The sequence below is a fragment of the Bidens hawaiensis genome, unplaced genomic scaffold (genome assembly GCF_021521415.1).
Source record: "Bidens hawaiensis isolate Kalapana, Puna unplaced genomic scaffold, B.hawaiensis_p1.1 tig00000296_1, whole genome shotgun sequence".
NCBI lineage: Eukaryota > Viridiplantae > Streptophyta > Magnoliopsida > Asterales > Asteraceae > Bidens > Bidens hawaiensis.
In genome coordinates, this window is record NW_027491024.1 from 2,828,264 (window position 1) to 2,856,040 (window position 27,777).

A 27,777-nucleotide genomic window follows, 5' to 3' on the forward strand; every position below is an offset into this window, starting at 1 on the left:
TTGGATGCAGTGTCATTCCGATCAGCGAAGATGGCACTTTGGAACTCCAACTTATAATCAACCAGATCCGAACAATGATACTCTAGCGGGTCCATCAAGGAGACCTAAGATGAGAGTGATGCAACCTCTTGAAAAGATAAAAATACAAGTGAATTTGAACAAAGATGAGGAAGAAATGTGGATTAAGGAAGAATCAGAAGAAGATCCGGAGGAGGAAGATGAAGAAGAAGAAGAGGATGATGATTCTGAAGAAGAAATTTTGGAAGAGATAAACACGGAAGAAGAAAATCCTGGTATTCAATATGCTCCAACGTGTGATTATCCACCGAATATTGGTTGCCAACACCCCATGCTTCCTATGACCTATTACTACACAATTCCGGAACCACCCACTCAAATGCCTTTTGAGATTCCAGAACCACCCACTCAAATGCCTTTTGGATATGTTCCTCAAGACCCTTATATTCAAATGTTTCCCCCAAGTTTACCACCTTACCCTAGAGTTTTCCTACTATCTCGGAACAAGCTAATGAAATAAGGGAACAAGAAGTCACTGCTAAAGCTTTTTACAACTTACCATTTGAAGCAAGTCCCCCGCCACCATACACGAAGAATCACCATGATATTGTGATGATGGGATATTGTGATCCACCACCACAATATGGATACCCTAATATTATGCCCCAGTCACAAGAGGAACACCTTGATAGAGCCCTGCATGAAACTGACGACTTAAGGAAGAAGGTTGCTATTAGTGGAGGTAAAAAGAAGAAGGTTGGAAATAAATTACTACGAAAATGTAGTAATATGAAGAAGATAATCAGGGATTACATGAAGGATTATAAACTTTGCTAGTTGGTGTTGTATCGTTTGTTTCAAGTGTCAGTCTTTGTAACATACTCTATCCTTAGGTTTTGTAATCGGTTGTATGATATTCGAAGTTGTGTTTGTAAGATATTCCACCCAACGATATATAAATAAAGATCTTTGGCTCTAAATCTATTCTTTATAATTTCATATGTCGAACCAAAACAATCCTTCACAAAACGAAGAGGCTTCTAACGCAAATAACAATCAAGATAGAACTGAACCTGCTCAAGAGATTCCTGAAAATCTAATGATAAAAATGCAAGAAATGATAACACAAGCTATGAATCCATTAATTCAAGTTATGAAAGATGGTTCAGTTCGCAAGAGTGAAACTCGACAATCCCCAAAACTGAACGATCCGTCAAATCCATGACACATCCTAACCCTACTCACCAAGATGAAGAAAGTGACCAAGGATCAAATGCTGGTGATAACTTTAATCGAAACTTTAAAAAGAAACTTAGGATCGAAGGTTGTATTTTTAAAGATTTCAAGACTTATGGTCCAAAAGAGTTTCATGGCAACAAAGGTGCCATTGCTGCCTTATGATGGTTAGAAGAAATGGAATCAATTGTGATAATCAGCAAGTGTTTTGAGAAGGAAAAGATTCAATATACTTCTCAAATGTTTAGGGGTGAAGTGTTAGAGCGGTGGAACACTCTAATCATGTCTAAAGGAAGAGATCCCATGTACCAGTTAACGTGGGAAGAATTTAAGGAATTGGTGCTTCAGAAATGTTGTCCAATGCAAGAGATGAACATGATCCAAACCATGTTACTCAACCACAAGGTGGTTGGAACTAACTTGAAAGACTACAATACTAAGTTTCAAGAGTATTGTAGATTTGTACCTCAGTTGGTAACACCAGAATCAAACAAGGTAACCCATTACATTTGGGGTTTGCCTAGGGAAATACGAGACATGGTGAGGTATCATTTACCGCAAACTGCTGATTCTGCCATGGAACTGGTAGGGTATTTGATGAATGGTCTTATCCGAAATAGGGAAGAAGATAAGAAAGTTGACACAACCAGTGATAAGAAGGGAAAAGGGAATACTCGTTTTAAAGGGAAGGAGACTGATAAAAGAAAAGGGGGCTTTAATTCTAATGTTCCATTGTGCAATATATGCAAGAGGCGTTACTTCGGTCGATGTAGATTTGCAGCATCTACTTCTGCAGTCTGTGATTCGCGCAACAAGCCTGGACATGTTGCAGCCGATTGCTGGAAGAAATCTATGACTTTCTTTCACTGCAAGGAAACTGGCATCTCAGTTTTGAATGCCTCAAGAAGAAAAATGTTGTTACTGGAGGAGGTGCTGGAGGAAGCGACACCAAGAATGAAGGGAAGAAAGGAAATGCTCGAGTCTTTGTACTCGACACCAAGAAGGCTGCAGACATACCAGACACCATCACCGGTACGTTCTTAGTTAATAACGTTTATGCTAGAGTTTTATTTGATTCGGGTGCAAATCAAAGTTTTATAGATTATAACTTTTGTAGTCTATTAAACGAACCTTCAATGAAATTAAATAAAACTTTAAACGTTGAGACATCCAATGGTGAGGTAATTAAGATTTCCAAAACCTTAGAAAATGGAAAGATCTTATTATTATTACCCATGACATTAGCCGGCTTTGACATAGTTCTAGGTATGGATTGGTTATCCGATAACCATGCCCGTATCATCTGCAATAAGAAAACCATAGAACTACAAGCTCCTTATAAACGAACAATTCAAATTTCCGGTGACAAAGATACTGGTCAAGTTAGCCTAATTTTCATGATTAAAGCTAACAAATGTCTAAACCAAGGTTGTTTAGAATTTATGGCATATGTTACCGAAGAACCAAAACCAAGAAAGATAAAAGATGTACCTATAGTTGCCGAATTTTCAGACGTCTTTCCAGATGAGTTACCAGGTATTCCTCTAACCGAGAAGTCGAGTTTAGAATAGACTTGCTTCTTGGAACTGCACCTATAGCCAAAGCTCCATATCGCTTAGCTCCGACAGAAATGAAAATATTGAAGAAACAATTGGATGAGCTGCTAGAGAAAGGATTCATTCGTCCAAGTTCATCACCTTGGGGAGCTCCAATATTATTCGTCAAAAAGAAAGACGGATCCATGAGAATGTGTATCGATTATAGAGCCTTAAAGAAAGTAACTATTAAGAATCGGTATGCTCTACCTAGAATTGACGACCTATTCGATCAACTGCAAGGAGCGAGTTATTTCTCAAAGATAGACTTACGTTCGGGGTATCATCAATTGAAGGTGCAAGAAGAAGACATCCCGAAGACAACATTTCGCACAAGGTATGGACATTATGAGTTCACCGTGATGCCATTCAGACTCACTAATGCTCCAACCGCTTTCATGGACATGATGAACAGAATTTTCAAACCATATTTAGATAAATTTGTAATCGTATTCATTGACGATATACTTATTTATTCTAAATCGGAAGAAGATCACAAAGGACACTTTAGGATTCTACTTGAAATACTTAGGAACGAGAAATTATACGCTAAGTTTTCAAAATGTGAATTATGGCTTCACGAAGTACAATTCTTGGTCATGTGGTTAGTGCCGAAGGAATTCAAGTCGACCCTTCCAAAATCGAAGCGATCGCTAAGTGGGAAATTTCAAAATCGCCAACCGAAATCCGAAGTTTCTTAGGTTTGGTGGGATACTATCGCAAATTCACTGAAAATTTCTCACGAATAGCTGTTCCCCTAACTTCGTTAACTCGAAAGAACGTCAAGTGTGAATAGGAAACTAAACAACAAGAAGCGTTTGATTTACTCAATCAAAAGCTTACTAACTCACCTATACTGGCTTTGCCAGATGGTACGGAAGATTTTGTTGTGTTTAGTGACGCATCCCATTCGGGTTTGGGTTGCGTATTAATGCAAAGAAAGAAAGTAATAGCTTATACTTCTCGTCAGTTGAAAGTACACGAAAAGAATTATACGACTCACGATCTAGAGTTAGGTGCCATAATTTTCGCCTTAAAATTATGGAGGCACTACCTCAATGGAGTTAAATTTATCGTGTACACTGATCATAAAAGTTAAATTTATCGTGTACACTGATCATAAAAGTATTCCCGCCTGTCACGCGGGTGACCCGGGTTCGATCCCCGGCAATGGCGCCAAAATTTGACGTGAGGTCGAAGACTCACTCAAAAATAAACCGAATACAACTAATTAGATAGTGATAAGCGGGTATCGAACACAGGGAGTTTGTGGAAAATGCGTTATTAAGTAGCTATAAAATTTAACTATATTAAACTAAGTGCAGAAAATAAATTCAATGATTTGGTTGATTGATTTGATTAACGAAAATAACTAAAACAATTAAACGAGTTTTTAAACAATAAGAAACAATGCTCTCTCCCGATTTCAGGTTTTCAATATTGTAACATCCCGAAATTTCCAAGTAATATTAATTATATTACTTAATAATAGAGAGAAAGTTTACTCGGGTTATCAGGAAATAAATATAAGAATAGGAGTTGGTATGGGTCGGGCTAGTGTCGGGTAATGGATGTGGGTTATGGACTTGGATTAATAGAGATGGGTTAAATGAGAATGGGCCTTAGGTCCATGGGATCTCAGGGATATAAATACCCTAACACCCCAAAATATCTTCATTTACATCTATTTCTTCACACTCAAAACACACACATTCTAACCGATCAAGATTCGAAGCCGAGACCCGAGATTTTGTTGATAGATCTGAGTTGGTAAGGTAAGAACAAATCCAACAAAGCTAATATTACTGAAAATGGTTGGATTGGATGGGTTAACCGGACCCGAAACCCAAACTGCCCAAATCGGACCCCTAAAACGTCGATTTTAGGCCGATTTGATGGTTGGGATTTGTAGGAGCCGATCATACGATTCCGTGGGTACCAAAATCGAGTTATTTGGCTAAGAAACGAAGGATTTATGGGCAAACAGATCTGCAGCGCGATAACTTCGCCTGCAAGATTAAGTTCGCCTGATGAACTTCGCCTTCAAGCGTAACTTCGCCTTCAAGCGTAACTTCGCCTAAGGATAACTTCGCCTACGGCCAAGTTCGCCTAAGGATAACTTCGCCTGAAGCCAAGTTCGCCTAAGGATAACTTCGCCTGAAGCCAAGTTCGCCTAAGGATAACTTCGCCTGAAGCCAAGTTCGCCTAAGGTTTAACTTCGCCTGAAGCCAAGTTCGCCTAAGGTTTAACTTCGCCTGAAGCCAAGTTCGCCTAAGGTTTAACTTCGCCTGAAGTGAAGTTCGTTTAGAAAATAAATTAAAAGCGATAAGTTAAAGTAAGCTAATACTAGGCCACCAGATTAGGTCAGGCGAGTATTGATACGTGTAACTTGTACAGTTAGCCGAGCTCAGTTAAAGAAGAGATTTACAGCTACCAGAGGAAGAAGCAGAGTCCAGGTGAGTTTCTAGCCCCATTCCTTGTTATGTTTTCGGGGCTGTGTGCATACTCGATGTGTTGTTAATACATTTATCCTAAGTGATAAGTGTATGTCATATGTGTTATGTGTGATAGATATGAATGATTGCTTGTCGGTACGCGAACGATCTTCGGATATTGCGCGTACTGTCAGGTTAAAAAATAAAGGTACGAATATTATATATCGAAGATGTATGAATGTTTCAAATGAATACTTGTCGGGGCGTGAACGATCTTCGGATATTGCACGTGTCGACAAGGGTTATGGTTGTTAAATGAATGAGGTAAAGAATGCCTAGAGTGTTCTTATGTTATAATGTAAGTATGTGTGTATAGGTACGCGAATGGCATGTGAGTTCTACGTTCGACATAGTAAGTTAGGATGGCAAATCCCTCTAGCTTCTGTCGGACATAGACTCGGCTGGTGATGGCGTAGTTAAGGACTGTGAGCCTTATACGTGAAGTAGATGATATATGTAAACGTAGATAAGGACTGCGAACCTTATACGTAATGTAGACAGGCGTCAGCATAGGAAAGGGCTGTGAACCTTATACGTGCTGGTCTTGTAGCATAGGGGAGGACTGCGAACCTCGTACGTGCTATGAGTTAGGTTGCAACATAGGGAAGGACTGCGAACCTTGTACGTGTTGTGAATGTATGTCAGCATAGGAAAGGGCTGTGAACCTTATACGTGCTGGTCTTGTAGCATAGGGGAGGACTGCGAACCTCGTACGTGCTATGAGTTAGGTTGCAACATAGGGAAGGACTGCGAACCTTGTACGTGTTGTGAATGTATGTCAGCATAGGAAAGGGCTGTGAACCTTATACGTGCTGGTTTTGTAGCATAGGGGAGGACTGCGAACCTCGTACGTGCTATGAGTTAGGTTGCAACATAGGGAAGGACTGCGAACCTTGTACGTGTTGTGAATGTATGTCAGCATAGGAAAGGGCTGTGAACCTTATACGTGCTGGTTTTGTAGCATAGGGGAGGACTGCGAACCTCGTACGTGCTATGAGTTAGGTTGCAACATAGGGAAGGACTGCGAACCTTGTACGTGTTGTGGATGTATTATGGTATAGGGAAGGACTGCGAACCTTGTACGTACCATAAATGGTGAACATAGGTAAGGACTGCGAACCTTGTACGTGTTCACGACCTTGAGTACAGGTATAGACGGTGAGCTATGAACATACTCTCGGTAGACTGAGGTTAGTAATCGTAGATATGTATGTATGTGTGGTAGCAAGTATGTATGTAGAACAGAAGGGTAACTAGTGAAGTATGGATATGCATCTACGGATATGTATGTATGTGTATGTATTGTATGGCGATCGATTAACTAGAACTCACTCAGCGTAGCTGACTTTTAGTATGCACGCAGGTGAGCTGATTACAGAGCTAGCATGAGGATGACACACGGCATGGATTGAACGGCTGGCATCTGAAGCAAGAAGTAAAGATGTTTTAAATATAAAGTTTTGTGTTATGGTATCAAAGAAAAGATTTAATGTTTTGTAACAAGTGATTGATGTTTTATATTCCGCGAAAAGTTTTAATAAACTCTGATTTGAAGAACTGTGTTTATGAGTAAATCCGACGCTAAAGTAGGGTCACCGGGTTCGGGGCCTTACAAATATTGATAATGTTAATGTTTACTTTTGTGAAGAACTACATAAACATAATTCATGAAAGTGAGTTTGAAAGTGATCAAAGAGGACGAAGTACTTGGATTATAAAAAACGCAAGGTTATCACTCAATAATCAATATAGTATAGCTAACCCTAATTCTCTTCTACTAAATCTCGATTGCCTATGGCACCAAGAACGGATAGTCAAGAACACGAATTTATACCACACTAACAGCTACAAACAAATACACAATCACCATAACATAAAAATCATATGATCAAAATACTATCTCACTAATAACATAAACACTTAACAAATATCCAATTAGAAAACCTTACAGTTCAGGAAAGAACATAAAGAGTACTAGCCACTCATAATTCGGTTCGTCATCACATAAATTGGGTTATAAGAATGAATCACAAACATCAAATAATGATTAAAATCACCAAAAACTTGTTCTTGGACTCCAACAATCGTCTCTGAGGTGTTTTGGGATGATAAGATATTGAAAAGACAGCCCAAAGACTCATAAAATAAGAAGAAAAATTGGCAGTTACGACTCCAGACCGTGGCCCACGGTTGGACCGTGGGTCACGGTGACTTGTTGAAAATCCTGGACCGTGGGCCACGGTTGGACCGTGGATCACGGTGAGCTTCACGGCCACTGTACCAGCCACGATACGGTGGCTTCTGTGTGAATCATCATTTTGGACCGTGGCTCACGGTTTGGACCGTGAGCCACGGTGGACTTCAGCCATACATCCATGTTTTTCACGTTTTTGACTTCTTTCGCGTCTCCGGTTCCTTAGGTTTCTTCGTTATACACCATAATAGCTCCGGAACCTCCTTTGTTCCTACAAATTACCGAACACACCGTAGTCATCTAATTCCACCAAATAAAACAATTCAAAACATGATTATTACGGCTTTAAATCAATTAAGGGTTGTCCCATGGACCACCCGTCACATGCGTCAAAGAAGATGAATGGAAACCTTAAATGATTATGATTGCGAAATCATCTATCATGAGGGTAAAGCCAATGTGGTGGCTGACACATTAAGCCGAAAGGAACATGAGAAACCCAAGAGGGTTCGAGCTTTAAGATTAGAACTTAAAACAGATCTAATCGAACAGATTAAGAAAGCTCAAGAACAAGCTATCAAAGAAAACAACATCTCCGAAGAAAAGCATACTCGTAAGTCAAAGGTGATGACGGTATCCTCAGACTTGGAAACAGAATTTGGGTACCGATCATTGGAGAATTACGCGAAAAGATAATGAGTGAAGCCCAAATCCAAATACATGATGCACCCCGGTAGTGACAAAATGTATCAAAATTTAAAACCTAACTACTGGTGGAATGGTATGAAGAAAGACATTGCTTTGCATGTAGCCAAGTGTTTAACATGCTTGCAAGTAAAAGCCGAGCATCAAAAACCTTCGGGTTTGCTTCAGCAACTCGAGCTTCCTGTTTGGAAATGGGAAATGATAACCATGGATTTTATAACAATACTTCCTAAGACCACTCGTCAACATAATTCAATCTGGGTTATCATCGATAGGTTAACCAAATCCACTCATTTCTTACCTATCAACGAGTCTTACTCTATGGATAGATTGGCACGAATCTATGTTAACAACATTGTATCATTACATGGTGTGCCATTATCTATCATATCTGATCAAGATAGTAGATTTACATCTCATTTCTGGTATAGTTTCCAAAAAGCGTTAGGAACTCAATTAAATCTTAGCATTGCTTATCATCCTCAAACTGATGGGAAGAGCGAAAGAACAATTCAAACGCTTGAAGATATGCTCCGAGCTTGTGTGATCGATTTAGGAGGAAGTTGGGATGATCATCTTCCCCTAATGGAATTCTCGTATAACAATAATTATCACACAAGTATTCAAACTGCGCCTTTCGAAGCTTTGTATGGACGGAAATGTAGAACGCCGGTATGTTGGTTTGAAATTGGAAATAACCAAATTTCTGGGCCCGAGATAGTCCAAGAAACCACGGATAAAGTGTTACAAATTCGTGAACAACTTAAAACGGCTAGAGATCGACAAAAGAGTTATGCTGATGTTCGTCGCAAGCCGTTGAAATTTCAAGTAGGCGATAATGTGTTATTAGAGGTATCACCTTGGAAAGGTGTTGTCCGATTCGGAAAGAAAGAAAACTAAGTCCATGTTTTTTTGGACCATTCGAAGTGCTTGAACGAATCGGCTCTGTAGCTTATCGCTTACATTTGCCCGAAGAAATGACAGGAATTCATGATGTGTTCCATGCTTCCAACTTATGTAAGTGTCTAGCCGACGAAACTTTAGCCATGCCTTTAAAAGATGTTGAAATCAATGAGAATCTAAAATTTGTAGAACAACCTCTACAAGTGGAAGATTTTAAAGTTAAGAATCTTAAAAGGCGAAAACTGAAGTTAGTCAAAATAAGGTGGAATTCTCGAAGAGGACCAGAATTTACTTAGGAATTGGAATCGGAGATGAGAAAGAAATACCCGCACCTGTTTTAACGAATCTCGAGGACGAGATTCATTCCAAGGTGGGGAGGATGTAACATCTTGAAAAATACCATATTTATTTTTGGGTTAATATGTCAAACTTTGATAATATGAGGACCTAAAAATAATTTAATAATAAATATGGTAAATAAATAATATATATGGAATATAATAAGTTAGAAGAATTCATATTAAGAAAATGGTGGATGGATTTACATCCCACATGGAAAGTAGGAAAAAAATGGAATTCCTTTCCAAGGGTATAAATAAGGAAAATAAATCCCATCCCACATGGAAAGTGGGATAAATTTGGAAGCTCTTTATAAGAGATGGAGTTTCCATAGTAATATTCATTTATGAATAGTATGCACCAAGTGGTCCTGGCGGAGGGTGCGGAGCACCCGACGCGCACGAGCTTGGGCTCGGGCGAGGATGATGGCGACGGCGACATCGAAGGGCGTTTGGCGCAATGCGGCGCTTTGATGGCGCACTTTGCACTTCGCACGCTCGCATAGCTGCTTGAGAGCCGCCTTATTGTTTTTGGATAGTGGAAGTGAGGTCAAGAAGTGGCAAGATGTAAAAGTACAAGGACCAAAATGAAAAAAAATCTTGATTTCAAAATCCATCGAGATACGCGACGGATTAGGTGAGTAATCCATCGCGATACGCGATGGGTACGTCACAAAGCCCCAGGATGGGCGGTGCCGTGATACGCGATCGCCCAACCTCTTGGGTCATCGCGATACGCGATGACCAGGCGAAGTAACCGTGACACGTGTCCAACCACGTGGCACCACGTGTCAACACGTGGCAGGTCTACTAGGTGACCAATCAAGGCTAGTGGGCGGCTTCGCGATGCACGATGTCAGAACCTAAAGTTCCATCGCGATACGCGATGGAATAAAATAATCAGAGGCGGTTCGCGATGGATCCCTTTTTGACCCATCGCGTATTGCGATGGGTCACAATCTCAGCCCAATAAATAGGGGTGTCGGGCTCTGCTTATGGCATCCCAAAAACAGTTCACAACACACTTTCTCGATAATCGTGTCACGATCCCGTTGTTCCGACGATCCATTCTCGAAATACGTGCAAGGCGTAGAAGTGTTATTAGAACATTCCCTCGATACCGACGACAAGTAGGAGTGCTGCCCGCTTGAAGCTTAGGCATTTCTAGAAATACAAGCCATACAAGGTAGGGGTTCTACCCGAATATTTTATTATATATGGCTTAGACCCTAGTCGAGGGTATAGTCTATACCTTGATTATATAAAAAGTAAAAATATAAGCTTTTATAAGACGAGTGTATATATATGTATATATATATTAATTCTTTATAATCATAAAGATTTTATATTATTATGGATATATATACGTTTCTTCATAAAAAAGAAACGTAGTGTTTAAATGATAAAACTTCTTGGACTAAAGGTCCTAGCAATTTATATAAGAGAAATGACTATCAAGGTAATGATATGCAATTAGACTAAAGGTCTAAAGCTAGATCGCTGATCTAGTATTTATAAAAGGTTATTCTCGTACTATAGGTTCGAGGTAACAAGAAGATTTCATCAGTGGGTTAAACTGATCATAACAATGGTGAATATGTCCAACTTTTTACAACTTTATAAATCGAGTCTTATAAATGATTACATGGGATTACGTATCCCTAAAACGTTATAAACAAAGGTAGTCGCTGGCCCTTAGGCTGTCGTATACGTTTGTCTGGATCGTTTCATATGTGGTTAGACGGTGGGCACATTGCGCCACGCTTGATTATGCCTCCGCCACGTTGGGCCGGACCTACGATGTTCGAGTGGGGATAATCTTGTGTATATAGGTAGTGGCTACGGTCTCGAACGCTGCGGTGTTCGCTGAGCGGTTTCGAGTTGAGCTGGAGTTTGTAATAGTACTCAGACTTTCAGAACTTGATTGTTTCCTAAGCCACGTTGGGCCGAGGCCTACGATGTCTCGAGGGGATAATTAAGTATCAAAATATTTTGTGTCAACATATTCACCAGCATGCGTTGCTGACGTATTTTATAACTGTTTTTCAGGTAATCAAGATTAGGTGTTTGGAGATGAAGAATAGCCATTAGACGATCTGATGGCTCAGATGGAGTTTTTATTATTAAAATAATGTAAATTATGGTTTTAATGTTTAAAACACTTTTGTACCAAACATCGGGTGTTTAATTCCCGACTTTTGAAATATATTAATATTTTAATTAAAACTTCCGATTTACATCCTTAAACTCTGATATATTTACAAAACAGGTACCAACTATTGGTCACACGTCTAGGCCCTAAGTTGGGGTGTGACAAATTATGTGTAGACATTGCCAAAAAAAAATTAAAAAATGAAGATGATAATTTTAAGCTTGCAAGAGTGTAATAGAGTACCACAAATATATTAAGCACACAAAACAAAATTAGACGCATGTTACGTGGAACCATACATATACAAAGTTGCTATAGTAATAGAGTTTAAAATTCAACAAAGTTTTTAACCAAAAAACAATAAAAAGTTTAGTTATAATATTCATTTATCATCTTGTTCATCTTCAAAGTTTAATCTCAGTCTGACATAAATGGGACGGGTAATACCGACCCATTAGGGTTTGGGACGGGTTAGGGATTAGTTTTGAAATTTTTCGTGGGTTTGGAAGAGTTTGGGAATTCTAATATACCCGATAACATAAACCCATTTACCCGATTATATACCCGATGTTCCCAATATAGCTTATTATATTATATATATATATATATATATATATATATATATATATATATTTATAGTATACTAGCTTTTGAATCCGTGTATTACACGGGATTTCTCAAATGAAAAAATTAATAATGTTCATTATTTTAAACATATATGCGAAATTGAATGTAAGAATAATGAAATATGTAGTACAAACAATAAAAATGCTAGAATCTCAAATTTACATTATTATGGAAAACATAAAAACAATTTAAGTACTGTTATGCGTTCAATACCACCATGACTTCGAAGAAGCAATAAAAACATATCCAAGCGTATTCACAACAATAATAAAACCAAAATTAGAAGTACATAGAATGATTGATATACGTTATATGAAAGTACCTACTATGAAAAATTGTATTTGTATGTGATCCTATTTATTTGTTGAAATTGATTATGTGATAGGTGTTTATGAAATAAAAAAAATAAAAAGATAAAAAAAATTGACAGTTTCCAACTCAGATTTATAACTTTTCAGCAAAAAACATGAATTGTAGCACTCTAGTTTTTTAGTTACAATTAATCATGGTTTTAATGTTTTAATTTTTTTTAAATGATTATGTTTTAGAATATTCACGAGTCCTTATTGTTTAAAAATGTTCTTTAATAAAAACTAAGATATACATTTAGTATGTTTTTATTTTAGATATTAAATTGTTATAAATGGTCATTAATATGTGCATAGTATCTACAAATATATTGAAAATGTGGTAACTCATGGGTCAAACCATTTTCACTCATGATCCATAGATAGCATGGATTAAGGAGAAGAGATATTAGAAGATTTATGTTATAATTGAATGTGGTTAGGACAACTAAGCATCATTATTTTTGTTTGTTAGTATAGTAAGATATTCCAAACATATTATTTGTCGAAACTTATTTACATCATTTATTAGAGATATTTTATCTTTATGGTAACCATCTTTATGATCGATTAGTTATATTTTGTCAAAACCCGAGTTTTGAGCCTTTTTGTTTATCATTGTGTTTTGTGTTTATTTTCGTCATTGATTGTATCTTTTTTCCTTGACATTTTGTCTTTTTTTTCTTTATATTGTGTTATATTACTCAATATATTTTGTTCGGTATTGTGTTATATTTTTGATCTATTGTGTCTTTTTTAGTTATAATTGTCTTTTTTATTCATTTTCGTCACTGTGTCTTTTCGTTAATTTTTTTGAACGGGAATGATGGCGGAAACATTTTATTTTTCTATTTTTTTTGTTTTTATTTATATTTTGAGTTATGATTTTTTTTAATTTATGTTTAAGGGGTTTATTGTATAATCAAAAATCCTTTTAGGGGTTTATTGTGTGTGTGTGTGTATATATATATGTGATGGTTCAAGAGAGAAATGATATTACTTTAGGGGTTTCTTACATTTCTTGCAATAATATCATTTCTCTTTTGAACCATCCCCTATATATAATATATATATAGGGGAAGGATATTTTGAAAACTTGATGAGTTGTAAGAACTTTTAGAATTCAATTTTGAACCACACATTTAATTAAATGAGTTAGAATATGTGACTGAGATTAAATTTGATTAAAAAATGAATCAGGAGAGAGAATAAACTTTTTCGTTGATTACACAAGTTTAAACTTTAGTTACATATGTGTAAAAAGTCGATTCGGTGTATAAAAAATCACGGTAATTTTTTGTACATTACTTACACTTACGTATTACATATGTGTAAAAAAAATTAAAAAAAAAGTTGTTACGTTTAATTCTTTCGAGTTCTTAAAACTCAGAGTGGTTCTCAAAAGAAATCAATATATATATATATATATATATATAGACCCTACTATAACTTTGCTATTGATGAGATATACTGAGTACGATGATGAAGATATATATAGAGAGAGAGAGAATAAAAATAGAGCATATGTTGACAAAGTTCATGTCACTATTCTAAGAAGGTCGTTTCTTTGTGTGAAGATTTCTTTTATCTGCCATGTCTCTCTTTCTTTCTTTACAAAGGCTTTTGCCATTTTTGTAATTTGTTTCATTTTCAAGATTTTATTCACTTCATTTCAATTTACTACCAAGCTCATAAACATGTGGGTCTAAGGTACAGTTTTCTTGCAACTCCTCACCTTTTTCATTCTCGGAGGTTCTGGACTTGTATTATAAATTATCTGTTTCATAAAGATTCAACTTTTTGTTTGAATTTTAGAATAATCAAAAAAATAATTAGAGAAAATGTTGATAATTGCATTCAATTACACAACTTACTCAGTTATCAATGTAATTATTTTGATTCTGGAAATTATTCCAAAAAGTATTTTAGGGTTCTTGAGTTCTAATAAGTTTCTTGATTTTTGTTTTTAAAAAAGTTTGACTTTATTTAATACATTTTTTTTCTAGTTCCAGTTGACCAAAAACAAAAATTATGTGTGGTATCTGTTGATTATTTGTATTTGTATATATATTTTATTTAGATTCTGAATTAATATGAACTGCAAACAGGGAAGTTCTTTTTAGGGTTGTTGATATGCTAAATTGTATATTATTTACTCATAGATTATATTTATTTTGCCATAAATTAAATGAAGCTTGATTTCATGCCTATAATATGAATAATTGGCACCTAACACAAAAATTTTGTTGCTCTTGATAAAGGTTTGTGTAATTTATTTCATTATTTGAGCAATTAACAGGAACGGGAACAGAAACACATTATAAGAACTCGTATTACTCCATGAGAAATGCCACTGAAGATTCAAATAGTACTAGCTGGCATCTCTTTAACACATTGACCAACAGCCATTATTATGATGGTTTTTATTCCAAGAACCGTCACGGATGCATATTCAGGTCGTGATAAGCACGAACTTAAACAAAAAATGCTTCAACACGAGGCCATCTTCAAGAACCAGGTACCTTTTACGGTTTTACCCTTATTTGATAGTACAATGCAAAACATTCCCTTATTTGATTTTATGTTTGTTATATAAGGTTTATGAACTCCACCGTCTTTATAGAAGACAGAGAGACTTGATAGAAGAAATTAAAATTAAAAGAAAAGAGTTGTATAAATATCATGTTTCTATTGACACATCATCTTCTTCAAGTCTCGTGGCGTCTCGAAAACCGTGTGCTAGTTTTGGAGCTGAAATAAGTAATTCTCCATTAAGTTGCTCAAAAGGGAGTAGTTCTTTAAAGGATTGTGAGGTGGTGGATTGTAGACCTTCAAAAGTTAGAAAAAAGTTGTTTGATCTAGAACTTCCGGCTAATGAGTATACCGAGCCCGAAGAAGCTGAACATACTGCAGATAATAACCAGATTTCGGCTAAAGAAAATGGATTTGTAACTAATGGAGTGAATACTTTTTTTGATGATGGTGGAAAGAGAGATAGTTGCTTTATTCGATCTAACGGGTTGGCGGATCTTAATGAGCCCGTTTACAGTCAAGATGTTGACTTTCTTGATCCAGCGGCTAAACTAGGTGATTTCTATTATTTTAAAGCATTTACTTTTGAGATGGGTCAATTGGGTGTTATGAAGGGATTTAACTAAAATAGAAACGGGTCAAACCGGTTTAAACTTGAAAGCTGCCTTTTATGATCATATTTAGCAATCTTTTTAAAATGGGATATTGGATTTTAATAATCCAAACTTTGGCCTATTGGCTGGTATAGTATTAATCACAACTTAAGAAATTCCCTAGATTAATGTCAACTTTCACCCTATTGGCCTCCACTGTACCTTTTCTTAACGGGAACTAACCCGATTAGTTTTAGCGCAAAATATGTCATATCTCCAAGTTGAGGGGGACAAATGCATAATGTAATTAAACTTAAAAACTCACCGCCATCGCTGCCACCACTGTCACCACCATCATCACCACTTGTTTATAAAGGGAGGGTTTGAAAATTTATATAGTTATTATTAATTAATATTTAATATATATAGTTATGATTTATGAAATATTAAATTAATAATACATATTTATAAAGTTATAATTAAAAAAACATATAAAAATAATTAGAAATATATAAAAGTTAATTAATAAAAAAACCGCTCATGAGCCGAGCTCGAGCTTTAGAAAGAGAGATAGAAGCGAGCCGAGCTCGATCTCAAGCCCTGTGTAAGTTAAACTTGCCGAGCTCGAGGCTAGTTGAGCTCGGGCTCGAATCGGCTCGTTTGCACCCCTAGTTGGAGAAGAAAAATAAACAAAAGTTTTGTCTTACCCCATCAACTTGGAGAAATGACAAAATTTTCCCCAACACTAACTTGGTTAGTCTCCATTAGAAAAAGGCCCGGTGGAGGCCAATATGGTGAAAGCTGGGATCAGCATAGGGAATTTCTTAAGCTGGATTATTCCGGTCAAGGCCAAGTTTTGGATTATTAAAATCCAATATCCCTTTTAAAATTCGAAATATTGACTTTGTGGGTCGGCCTAACCAGACCCGGCCCGTTTCAACCGTCTATAAAAGTGACCCGCTTGACCCATTCCCATTTGGCACCTCTATTGTCTGTTTCATAGTATTACCGCTTTGAACTAAACTACATATCTTCATTTCAAACAGGGAATGACAGAAACAATATGAACCACACCTCTCGTTTTAATCAAATACCTTTGCTCTTTAGCCCTCATATTGCATACCCGTTTACTAGTACCTCAGGTATGGGGAATTCTTGGGGCCCACCTTGGGGAAAGTCAAACGATAGCTCGACTCACAAGTTAACCTTGTGTCAAACACACCTGTCTTTTATAGCATCTCATAACGGCCACGAGGTTTTCAGAGACAAGTGGCATACAAATGTCAATGGGTCATCATCGGGGTCAAAAGAACCATTTGCTAGAGTGCATTCAAGTGACTTTGGGCCTCAAAAGATATTTAAAGGCTCAAACTTTGTTGATTTAACGGATACTATAAAAGATATGGATATGAATTCGGTTCAGAACTTGTCTAAAGACGATGATAGTTCAAGAAATTGTGACCAAACTCTGCTCCCATGGCTTAAAACTAAACCAGTAATCTGTAAGAATGGTGATATGGGCCATATGGCCTCTGCATCAATAATTGAACGCAGAGAAATTGACATCAATGTAGCTTGGGATGTTTATGATGACATAGACAGACAGATTGATGCCAAAAAAGATGCAGCAATCAAGAATAATTTTGACTTGAATTCGTGTGTGACCGATGAAGACGATTTATTAGTAACAGAATCTTTTATAAGCTCGAAAAGGAAAACAATGGAGATAGATTTAGAAGCACCTGCTGTTTCAGAGATTGATGAAGAAGGTGAGCTGGATAATCTTGAAAACAAAGAGCTTCAAAAGATTGCAGCCGAAGCGATCGTTGCAATGTCTAGTCAGCAAGAGCACTTGGGGCCCGTGCCTAAAGCAGCCGATGACAATGGCGACAACGATGATCCACTTTTATGGTTTGCTGATGTCATCAATTCCGGTGAGAAAAACATAGCTTCCGACACACATGAAATCGATGAATATGAGATGTTGACTTTACAGTTAGAGGAGATCAAAGAAATAGATTACATGCCAACACCATTGGCTCCTGAAAATCAGGAACCAGATGAAATGGGTCCTGAAGATTGTAGGCCCCGCAGAGGGCAAGGGAGGAGAGGTAGGACCCACAGGGATTTCCAAAGGGACATCCTTCCGGGCATAACTTCTTTATCTAGGCACGAGATAAGCGAAGATATTCAAATATTTGGAGGATTGATGAGAGCTACAGGGCATTCTTGGAATTTAGGATCAAAACGAAATGGGGCCCGGGGTAGGCGGAAGCTGAAGGTGGTGGAGACAGCTCCAGCCGCCACTAGATCACCACCACCGCCGTCTCCACTGAAACTGTCACCACCGTCTAAGCAGGTGTTGGGATTGGATGAAAGAAGGTTAACAGGGTGGGGAAAGACAACCAGGCGGCCCCGAAGGCCAAGATGCGCGGCTGCTAATTCTGTTGCAGTCCGGTCCGGATAACGTGATCTTTGTGCAGAGTGATAGAGTTGTTGGTTGTCATGAGTTCATGTTATTTGAAATATGTGTCATGGTTTCTTTGTGGTTCATACTGTGATCAATTTGATTACTTTGGTAGGAGAGTGTTGTCAAAGGTTGAAAAACTAAATAGATTATAGTGCTCACTTGAGAAACTAAAACTATAACTGGTTTAGTCATGGTAATGTTTCTTTCTGATACGACACAAACCTAACAGGTTTAGGTGACTTTCGAGTCAACTTTTAGCTAAGCGAGTCTTGTTCATGTCGACCTAGCGTTGTGGGAACGCTAGGTTCCCAGTGTCACCAGGTTAAACCATTTATTTATTTTTATTTTTTATTTGTTATTTTTTAAAATATGTTTTATGGTGGGATTTTTTATGTCAAAATTTAAAGTTTAAAAGTAGTTGGATTTAAAGATAATTGGTTGGTAAAATAATATAAATTTAGAACTTTAAAATTAATACACAATAATAATGAAAAAAAAAATGCTAAACATACTTGTGTCGTTTTCAAGTTAGTATGTGTGACTGGATTTTGTATAAACCTTTTGAGACAATGTCATATTCGACCCGTCAACCTATGAACACGGCTCGTTTAGTAGCCATAGTTTCGATGAAAGCGTAGTATTCAGTGTTTTAATATATGGTCAACCCAAGTTTTTATTCATATCAACGGGACTTGTATAAATTTAATTTGTATATTTTATTTTTTTTATATACAAGAGAAAAGGAAATATATTTGAAATTTATTCGTGCGAAAACAGAAAGTATTTTTCCTCGTGTTCGTTTCTAGCTAATAGTCGCTGGAATTTGATTTTTGACGATTTGGCTTGGTTGTAATATATTTTAGTTATAGTAATGCATTGACACAATAAAAAGGAAAGTCTAAAAAGACATGTTCTTAATGAAAAATACAAAACTAAAAAGGTTGGAATTATGATCAGCATTGCCACAAACACTTCCACTATAATTACAAATCTTCAATACGACTTTCCTTATGCTCAACAAGGCACTCCCGTCCATCTACTTCAATAGACCCAACCTGCAATAACAAAACTCACAACAATTATTGACTCTAATCTTAAATAATATGCATCACTTAAAGTAGTTAACATGTATCTAGTCTTCTTTCGATGTACGAAAACATAAATAGGATTCAAGCAATGTCGTGATCAGGATCTACGACATAACAATTATAATTAAAGAATCACTACTCATAATGCGATCTTCTGAACTTTATCAAGTGCGTACCTGAACGGCTAGGTTTGCTGCTCCGAGTTTATTGAACTCCACAAAAGCATAAGTATAATCGTCCTGCAAAAAAAAAAATTAATGATTCAGAATTTAATAATGCAACATTGCTAGACATAAAAAAGCAAAATAAGCTTATCAGACATCGTATCCTCTAATATGGATGTTCTTGTACTTGACGGGTCCGAATTCCTTAACTGCACGGGCTATTGATTTGTGCGTAACATTTGGTGGTAGGTCCATCACTAAGATCGTCTTAGCTGCAACATTTCATGAACGAGAATTTAGTGAAAAATCACCTAGCACTCGTACGTGATAGCTAAATAAGTTGGGTGGTATATGTAAATGTTTGATAGAGGCTACCTATTCGAGTTGCAGTGGACAACCCGTTTGCCACAGGAACAATGGATGCACTAGTTTGATTGACACCCGAATGTTTTCCTTTCATTAAAACCTCATTGTATTCTGCTAAACAAAACAAGAGATGTGACCAAGAAAAATATATGAAACCGACATACGCGGACATGAAATTGAAGCTAATAGATAACACAAGACAAACACTATATATACCAATGCAGGGTGTATTGCTCATGTCAGTAAACCGAAGGAAATCATTTTTCACAAAAAAGGCACGAGCTTGTCGTGCCAACAAAAAACTTTGATGGAAGCATTTTGACTTGCCATCTTTGCTTAATAAGCCTGTGACACCAACAAGAATCGACTTCGCTATCGTCTTTTGAGAGTGAACTGTGAGTAGAATGACAGCCGCGTTCCTCATTTCAGAATCCAATAGCTCATTTTTAATTTCCTAAACCATAGAGCAAAGAAATATCATAACCAAATTAATGGTGTCAGTACCAACTAATTAATTACCCATCAAGTCAAAACTGAACTGCGGTTTTCGCCCTTGCGGTTACTTCAAATTTGCTATTTCAGTCAAAAAGTTTAAAATTTACTATTTCCGTCCCTAGAGTTTCAATTTCGTTGCAATTTTGTCAATCTCGTGAACTTATTTGGACTGAAATAGCATATTTGAACAAACCATATGGACGAAAACCACAGTTCTCTCCAAAGTCAAAATGTTTCTTGATTGCATACCTTGATAGTTGTTATCGAGCACGTTCCATTGACTTTTGTACGAGTCATGACCCTTTCCTCGTTATAAAATTTGCAAGTATCTCGTGGATAAATGCAAAGAGAGAGATAATATTGTGCCACAAAACCTTCCCCAATTTGGGCGAAATGGCGGGAACCAGAAGCATGGTAAGTTGTAGCTTTATAAACTCCAATCTCTAACATCTGTGCAAATAAGTAATCAAACCCACATTATATTATCATCATCAAAACAAAATGCATCTTTTGAATTGGTCTAACTCAAATTTCTCACACAATATTTTCAACCTTTCATTCAACTCTTAACTTTTTGAAACCGAACCGACTGACTGAAAGTTTAGAAAAAACCAATCGTGAAACTAAACCGATGACCACCGGCTTGGGTGGTTTCATGGTTTTAAACTGAACCATAAATACCCCTACGATAATCGCAAAACCGAAGAAAAGCAGTTCTTTTTTTCTTATAAGGATCAAATAGAAAGTATACTAAGCCGAACATAACTATACTGAAACTAACAAATTATTTATGAAAATCGCCAATCTTATCAACCCAAGTCTTTACTAGTTGATTAGAGCAGCAACTAACGTATATCAAACAGATCTAACTATGTGTGTACAAACAACAACTCTGCAAGAAAATTATTGCACATAAAATTGGCCACCAAATTTCTACAAAACAATCCAACTTGCTTTAGCATAAAGTTTTATCGATCACCGATCACATAGTAAATAATATTAAAATTTTTGATAAATGTACAAGACAAATGCATCAAAATGGACCTTTTTGGAAGATCGACTTGTTAGACTACGAAAAGATCTGGACTTTAACAATGTCAAGCAATAAGTTGTCGATCGATCTAGTAAGTGAAGAATGTACAACCTGTGAAACAAGGTGAAGAATGGAGTCTTAAACGCAACTAAAATGTGACGACCATTATGTTGATATTTGTGGCTTTGTAGACAGAGTTATCACATACACAAACTCCTTATATGATATGATATGATAATCATATAATAATATCATAACCATACCATACCATATCATATCATATCATAATCATACCATACCATACTATACAATATCATACCATATCATATCATATCATGTAATAATCATACCATACCATACCATACTATACAATATCATACCATATCATATCATATCATAATCATAATCATACCATACCATACTATACAATATCATATCTTATTATGTAATACCATATCATATTGTATCATATTCTGTATGAGTTGGATTTGGGTTTAAAGTTGCTTAAAGTCTTATACAAACACTTAAATTATATGATACTATATCATATTATATAACATGATATCATATTGTATCATATTCCCTGTGTTAGAATTCTAAATCTCAATCTAAGCTAATGATTTTAATTTACAACCAATGAAATACTAAACAGTTGAACTAATTCTTTGTATGAATTAGTATCACTTTAATTGAAATCATACTTGAACTACAATTCAATTAGTATATGAAATAAAAACTATGCAACGGAACTCATTTGAGCTAATTAACAGGTTTCATATGGAAGAACAGTTATGTATTAACTATAATTGAATAATTACAATCTATTGCTCCCCCTCACCTTAGCTCATCATTCACTTTGATTTTCTAGTACAATAATACTCTAATCAGGTGAGTATTTTAATGTGTGAAAAGTGCTAATGAAGAAGAGACTCTCTTCTTCATTGTATACATGTGTTAAACTACTAATGAGCAAAAGGTGAATGCGACATCTAACTAAACTGTTACAAACTAATGATGAAATAATTGACTAAAGAGAATCCTATGCTAAATACTGATATTTGGCTAAAACAACTGATGTTTGGCCTATCGGTTGTTAGTCTTCAGTTGTTAGGATCTTCAATAGTTTGATCATCTGTTGTGTTTTCAGTTCTTTCATATAAGCTGTTTGCATGCTCATATATATGTTTGGAGCATTAGTTTACAAAACCTTCATAGTGGAGAACAACTGATGTTTGTACCATCAATTGTTTGGTTTTTGGACATGAGTTCTTTGCAAGGTTTAACAATTCCCCCCCCCCCCCCCCCCTAAACTGATGATGCCAAAACCATTTATTCCTTTTATTCCACTGTATTATCTTGGGAGTCTTCTTTGGGCTGAGACTTTGATAAATTTTATAAACTCAATACCCAAACTTTCATCCACTTCCATCAGCAATAGGAGGTCTATCAATCTCCTTAACTAGCTTTCATCCAACATAGGTACATCTTGAAGATCTACCCTTTGGGAAGTACCGTAATCAAACTCTAAAGTTACATAAGAGCTATTTTTAAGCTTACACCATTTAGTAACTTTGGAACCTGACTGCTTTGATCAGCAGCTGAAGCAATGAACATAAATTAGTAACTTTGGTCATGCAGCCCCTCAAATGAATATGGGTTGGGCTGTGACGAGCTAGCACCGACGACTGATGTTTATGGCCTCCTGGTTGGGAATAGGTACGACATCAGGCCTGTCTGGGTTGCGATCCGGTCCTCTTCTCTGGTACATCCTGTAGGGACATCTTAGCTGGATCTCCAGGATCCCAAATCTGATTATAGGCATCTTGAAATCACCACTGTGGTGGATCCCTCGAAATCTGCTGAACCATACCCATACTTATAAAAAGACCAAGATCGATAGGTAGTGATTTGGGCTTCGAGTTCCTTCCAAATCTGCACCATAAGTCCTGTAAAGCTTATAAAGGACCTCCAAAAATTGGGGTCCTAGCCTTTTTTGCATTGCCATTTGTTTTGAACAAATGGCAAAAAAAAAAGTGATTTTGCATGGAACATTATATTTAATGCAATATAAGGCCCACGCATCCCTCAAGCTAAAGACCCCTTCGCTTTGGCCATGTTGAGTAACATTGTGGTTCAATAAGCGATGAATGCACCGAGTGAGTGAGCCGCGTAGAGCTGTGCTTTTGGATCTATTCGGCTGGAATTCCTCATCCCCGTAATTCAATTGTTCCAAGCTTGAAGTCTAGTGTTACCGGGTGCTGCAGATTCTTGATCATCTTCGTTAGAGAATGTTGTTCCGACCTCAAACTACATTTCAGTATCGGTTTCCTCAGCGGTATAAATACACATGTCAACCCCAAGCTGAGTAACCGAGGTTTGATACCACACATCCCTGATCTTGAACTGAACACCTTCAGGATCCCACATTTACAAATTTTTGGTTTTCATTGAGAATGAAGCGAGAAACTCTTTTGTCAGTTCGGCAATGGCTCTTCCTTTACAGCTAAACACTCTGGTCCATGGGCCCATCACAAGATTTTTATAACGTTTTAACTAGTTGACTTATCTTACCGTGTCAGTGCATGCATAGAAGTTAGGTGTCGGCCTTCGTTTGGCCATATATCCAAGTCTATCTTGAGCAATTTGATCACGTCGAGTTTGCTCGGGAAACACAAGAAATGCATGGACATCATCCCCAAATTCAGCCATCCGAGGAACAAAATAAAATTAGCGAAACGAGGACCGAAATAAAATGAAAACCTGGAAAAGTGAGGCAGACACGACCTCGTGCTGCTATGCTTTGACTGGTTTTGACCCAAGTTGACATTCAGTTGACCTTGGGGGCGTGTTTTGATGATGCACAACCCTTGTTTTTGGTTTGGTCCGCAACAATTCAAGGATCGAACTTGCGTGTCAACCCGGTTCTATGAAACTATCACCTCTAGTCCGGATTATAGGGTAGTTGATATTGGAAACCCGCACCTGAGTGATTTTAACTCAAAAATCACTAAATCCATGAACTAATCGGGTCATATAATCAATTCAATCCTTAATATTAAAACAAAACTCTAGATTATAACATTGAGATGGCAAATTATAGAGATTTTGACCCGATTCATCTTAAGACGGGTTATAGAAACAGTTCTAGGGTTTGGTTTTAACCCTATTTTGACTTGAATTGGCCAAATCGAAACCTCAAATCAAAGAAGAACAAGAAATTAACATCCCTTTTGATTGGGATCGAAAGATTGAAGTGGAATTCGGTGAAAGTAGGGTTTGGTCGCCGGTTTTCTCAAGAGGGACCGAGTGGTTCGTGGTTTATGAAAAGGTAAAAATAATTTTGATAAAAACAAGGAATCTGAATTGTATCTTCGGGCACGGCCTCGAAACATGCCCCCGTGCTGCAGTGTGCAGACGTCTAACTTTTTGATTTTTAACAGTTTTTCAAACAAAACCCTCTTGTAACGAACATGACTAGTTCAAATGGTTATACGTATGTTAAAACACATAAGAACACTAGGTTTTCATTTAAAAAAAGACTACACAGATAGATATTTCGTAAGAATTACGAAAAACAAACAAATATACTAGCCAAAAAACGAGCCTAACGGAGCAAAACAAGGCTCTCACATCTAACTACTTAGAACTTCTAACTAAAAACCACCACTTTCGAACAAGTCATGAATGTGAGGTGGAGCCTTCTTGGTTTCCAAAAGTTCGGTTAATTTTTGTTTAGGTTTCCTGATTTCTCGATTTAGGTAGTTGAGTTTGAAATTGATTTCTTTGTTGCGATTTTCGGCAACATAAAACTCTCAAATCTTAGCAGTTCCACCTTGTTGGTGAGCTCTATCAAGCATGCTTCCTTTTATAGGTTGCTCTCGACTTGCTCTCTAAAATCTTTTTGAAGTCTTCCGATTTTTTGCTCGAGTGAAACCAGATCATTCCCATGTTTGAATTTCCTCATAGGACGCCACCCCATTTTTATGTTATCCATTTGGAAGTGTTTTGGTATGTGTTATGGAATAGAGAAATGGATTTGCAATATAGAGATGATCAGAGTGTGAGGCACGACCCTGTGTTTGGCCAGACGCAGTCCCGTCTGTAACACTTGGCAAAAATTTATCGCTAATCTAACAATGATTAGCAATAAACTATCATTATATTAATAAATTTTTTTCCTTATTAAGATTCAAAATCTTACAAAGTTAACAAAAAGTCCAAATTTCGCCACGTAACGAACATTACGTGGAATAACCTCGGGCGGCTGGCCAGAAAATAAATAAATCACTAATATAATTAAATGGCCCCGAAAATTCAAAATATATGTTAAAACATTAAAGATAATGTATAAACATAATATTAGACGGCTCGAATCGAAAAAACTGAAAAATAAGCAAACGAAGGACAATACAAGACACTGAAAGGACCCGACACCAACTAGTTATAGAAAAATAGTTTCTATAATTTATGTTGTCAGGAATTTGATTTCGTTCAAAATCTGACAAAAGTTACCAAAAACGGGATCCGATTGATTATCTAAAACTCGCAATACGTTAAACCGAATCACCAAACAAATTACATTATAACCCAACCCTTCGCCTCTTAACCCCCCCTGCCGCCCCCTGCCACATCACCCCTCACCTCCCTTTTCCTCCAATCACCTTCCAACAACAAGACCCACTAATGATTGCAACCTAATTACTAGCTTAATGTGTTGTAACCCTCCTCCATAATCCACCTTTCATTCCTTATCAGAACTCACCACTCTACCTCCCCTCTTTCTCTCTTTATATCACGACACACAACACAGACACATTCATAATTCAAAATTCAATTTCATTAAACACACATATGTTAGATCAAGATCAAGGGTGGAATTAGGCATCTAGGAGGAAGATCCTAGTGGAAGGAAGCATCACATACACAAAGATCATCCATTTCATCATCCTAGGATCATCAAAAGCCCAAGTAAGTTGTAGTTATAGGTTGATTTCTATGTTTGAATAGATGAGATTATGTGTTCTTGGGTTAAGATTGATCACGGAGATAGAAAAATTTGGATGGATGTGTGTGTATAGGCTGTATGTATGTATGCATGAGTGTGTGGAAGTGTTGAACCCTCACATACATGCATACATTCATCAAGTTCACCCTTTATTTATTGAAATTGATTAGAGATCTTATTATTGAATAAATTGAGTAATTGGGAGAAATTATGGATGAATTTGATAAGTGAGCTTGTTGATATGATGTATTTTATATAGTTGTTGATTAATGAGATTGATAATATGAGTATAATCTATTGAAACTCTAGCATTAAAATGGAAATTGGCAAGAGCTTGTTCATGAATTGGAAATTTTGCAATGTAGGGATTACTTGAATAAACTTGGATAATTCAATGATTATTGATGATTGATGAAATTGGAGATTGATATTGATGATAGGTTGTATGTTAGAGAATTCCTAATATATTTTTTAAAACAATGCTTAAAGTTAGATTGTAGAGAATTGTTAAATTGCTAAATAAGGAAACTTTGTTGGGTGTATAGTTGAATTTTTGATTTTGATATGAATGCTTAACATATATGATCTTGATATATGATGATTTACTCACTTGAATTATGATATAATACATCATCAAAGTGTCTATTGGATTGTTGTATAAATTACTTGTCAACTACTTGCTAGAAATAGAAACTTTGTAACTTGAATAATTAAAAATTCAGTATTGAAATAGAACAAAAGGATTGCATGAAACCTTGTCAAACTAATTAAATGAGATAAATATAAATAAGAACCATACTTAATTATAATTGTAATCTTGGATTAGATAAAATTATTAGAATTAAAAAGTTACTATAACTAGAAACTTTGTTTATTGAAAACTTAGAAAATTCATAAGTTGATTAGTTAATGATAAAAAATCTTGAACTTGTACATGCTTGATGAGATATTTTATGATTATATGATGATTGAAATGATCACATACTTGATGATTTGATTAGAATAAACACACATGATTAGGCATGCATGTTAGAACATTATAAAGGAATATAGAATATATTTGAAAAGTGCAAGTTTGGCTTGTTGTGATGACCATGATGATAATAAGAATCTAGATTTTGGATGTTATAATTATGATTGTTTTTATTTGAATTGCTAAGTTTGATTATTGCATTACTAGTAAACTTAAGATATGAATTTAGGAGCCTAAATTGATTACTTGTTAACCTGCTAGATATGAATTATTTGTTTATGTGCTTGCGTGGTCATTAAACTAAGAATAAATAAAAGATTTTAACAAATTAAAACACAAACCAAGTTTTATTAACAAACGTGTAATATTATAGGACACACGATTTTGGACGAAAAGCTTCGAATGTGAGTTTCTCTAAAATCCCCTCGTTTTTAAATTGAATGTTTTT

At 36.3% G+C, this 27,777-nt stretch overlaps 2 protein-coding genes across 3 annotated transcripts; one reads left to right on the plus strand and one right to left on the minus strand.

Moving 5' to 3' along the window:
- The first annotated feature begins 14,187 nt into the window (after window positions 1-14,187).
- LOC143620553 (uncharacterized) lies at window positions 14,188-18,415 on the plus strand. Of its 2 annotated transcripts, XM_077092228.1 has the most exons (4): window positions 14,188-14,320; window positions 14,910-15,128; window positions 15,208-15,697; window positions 16,782-18,415. In XM_077092228.1, exons 2-4 carry the CDS (start codon window positions 15,024-15,026, stop codon window positions 18,200-18,202), a joined length of 2,016 nt encoding a protein of 671 aa, XP_076948343.1. In that variant the 5' UTR covers window positions 14,188-14,320; window positions 14,910-15,023; the 3' UTR covers window positions 18,203-18,415. The 2 variants fall into 2 exon arrangements, with proteins under 2 accessions (XP_076948343.1, XP_076948345.1); XM_077092230.1 differs by lacking the exon at window positions 14,188-14,320 and having other exon boundaries at window positions 14,899-15,128.
- Window positions 18,416-19,188: 773 nt separating this feature from the next.
- LOC143620155 (uncharacterized) lies at window positions 19,189-20,768 on the minus strand. Its single transcript, XM_077091904.1, has 5 exons — window positions 20,568-20,768; window positions 19,833-20,277; window positions 19,614-19,729; window positions 19,470-19,532; window positions 19,189-19,260 (listed from the first exon to the last, which is right to left on the minus strand). The coding sequence occupies exons 1-5, from the start codon at window positions 20,766-20,768 to the stop codon at window positions 19,189-19,191; spliced, it is 897 nt and encodes a 298-aa protein (XP_076948019.1).
- Between the last annotated feature and the right edge of the window lie 7,009 nt (window positions 20,769-27,777).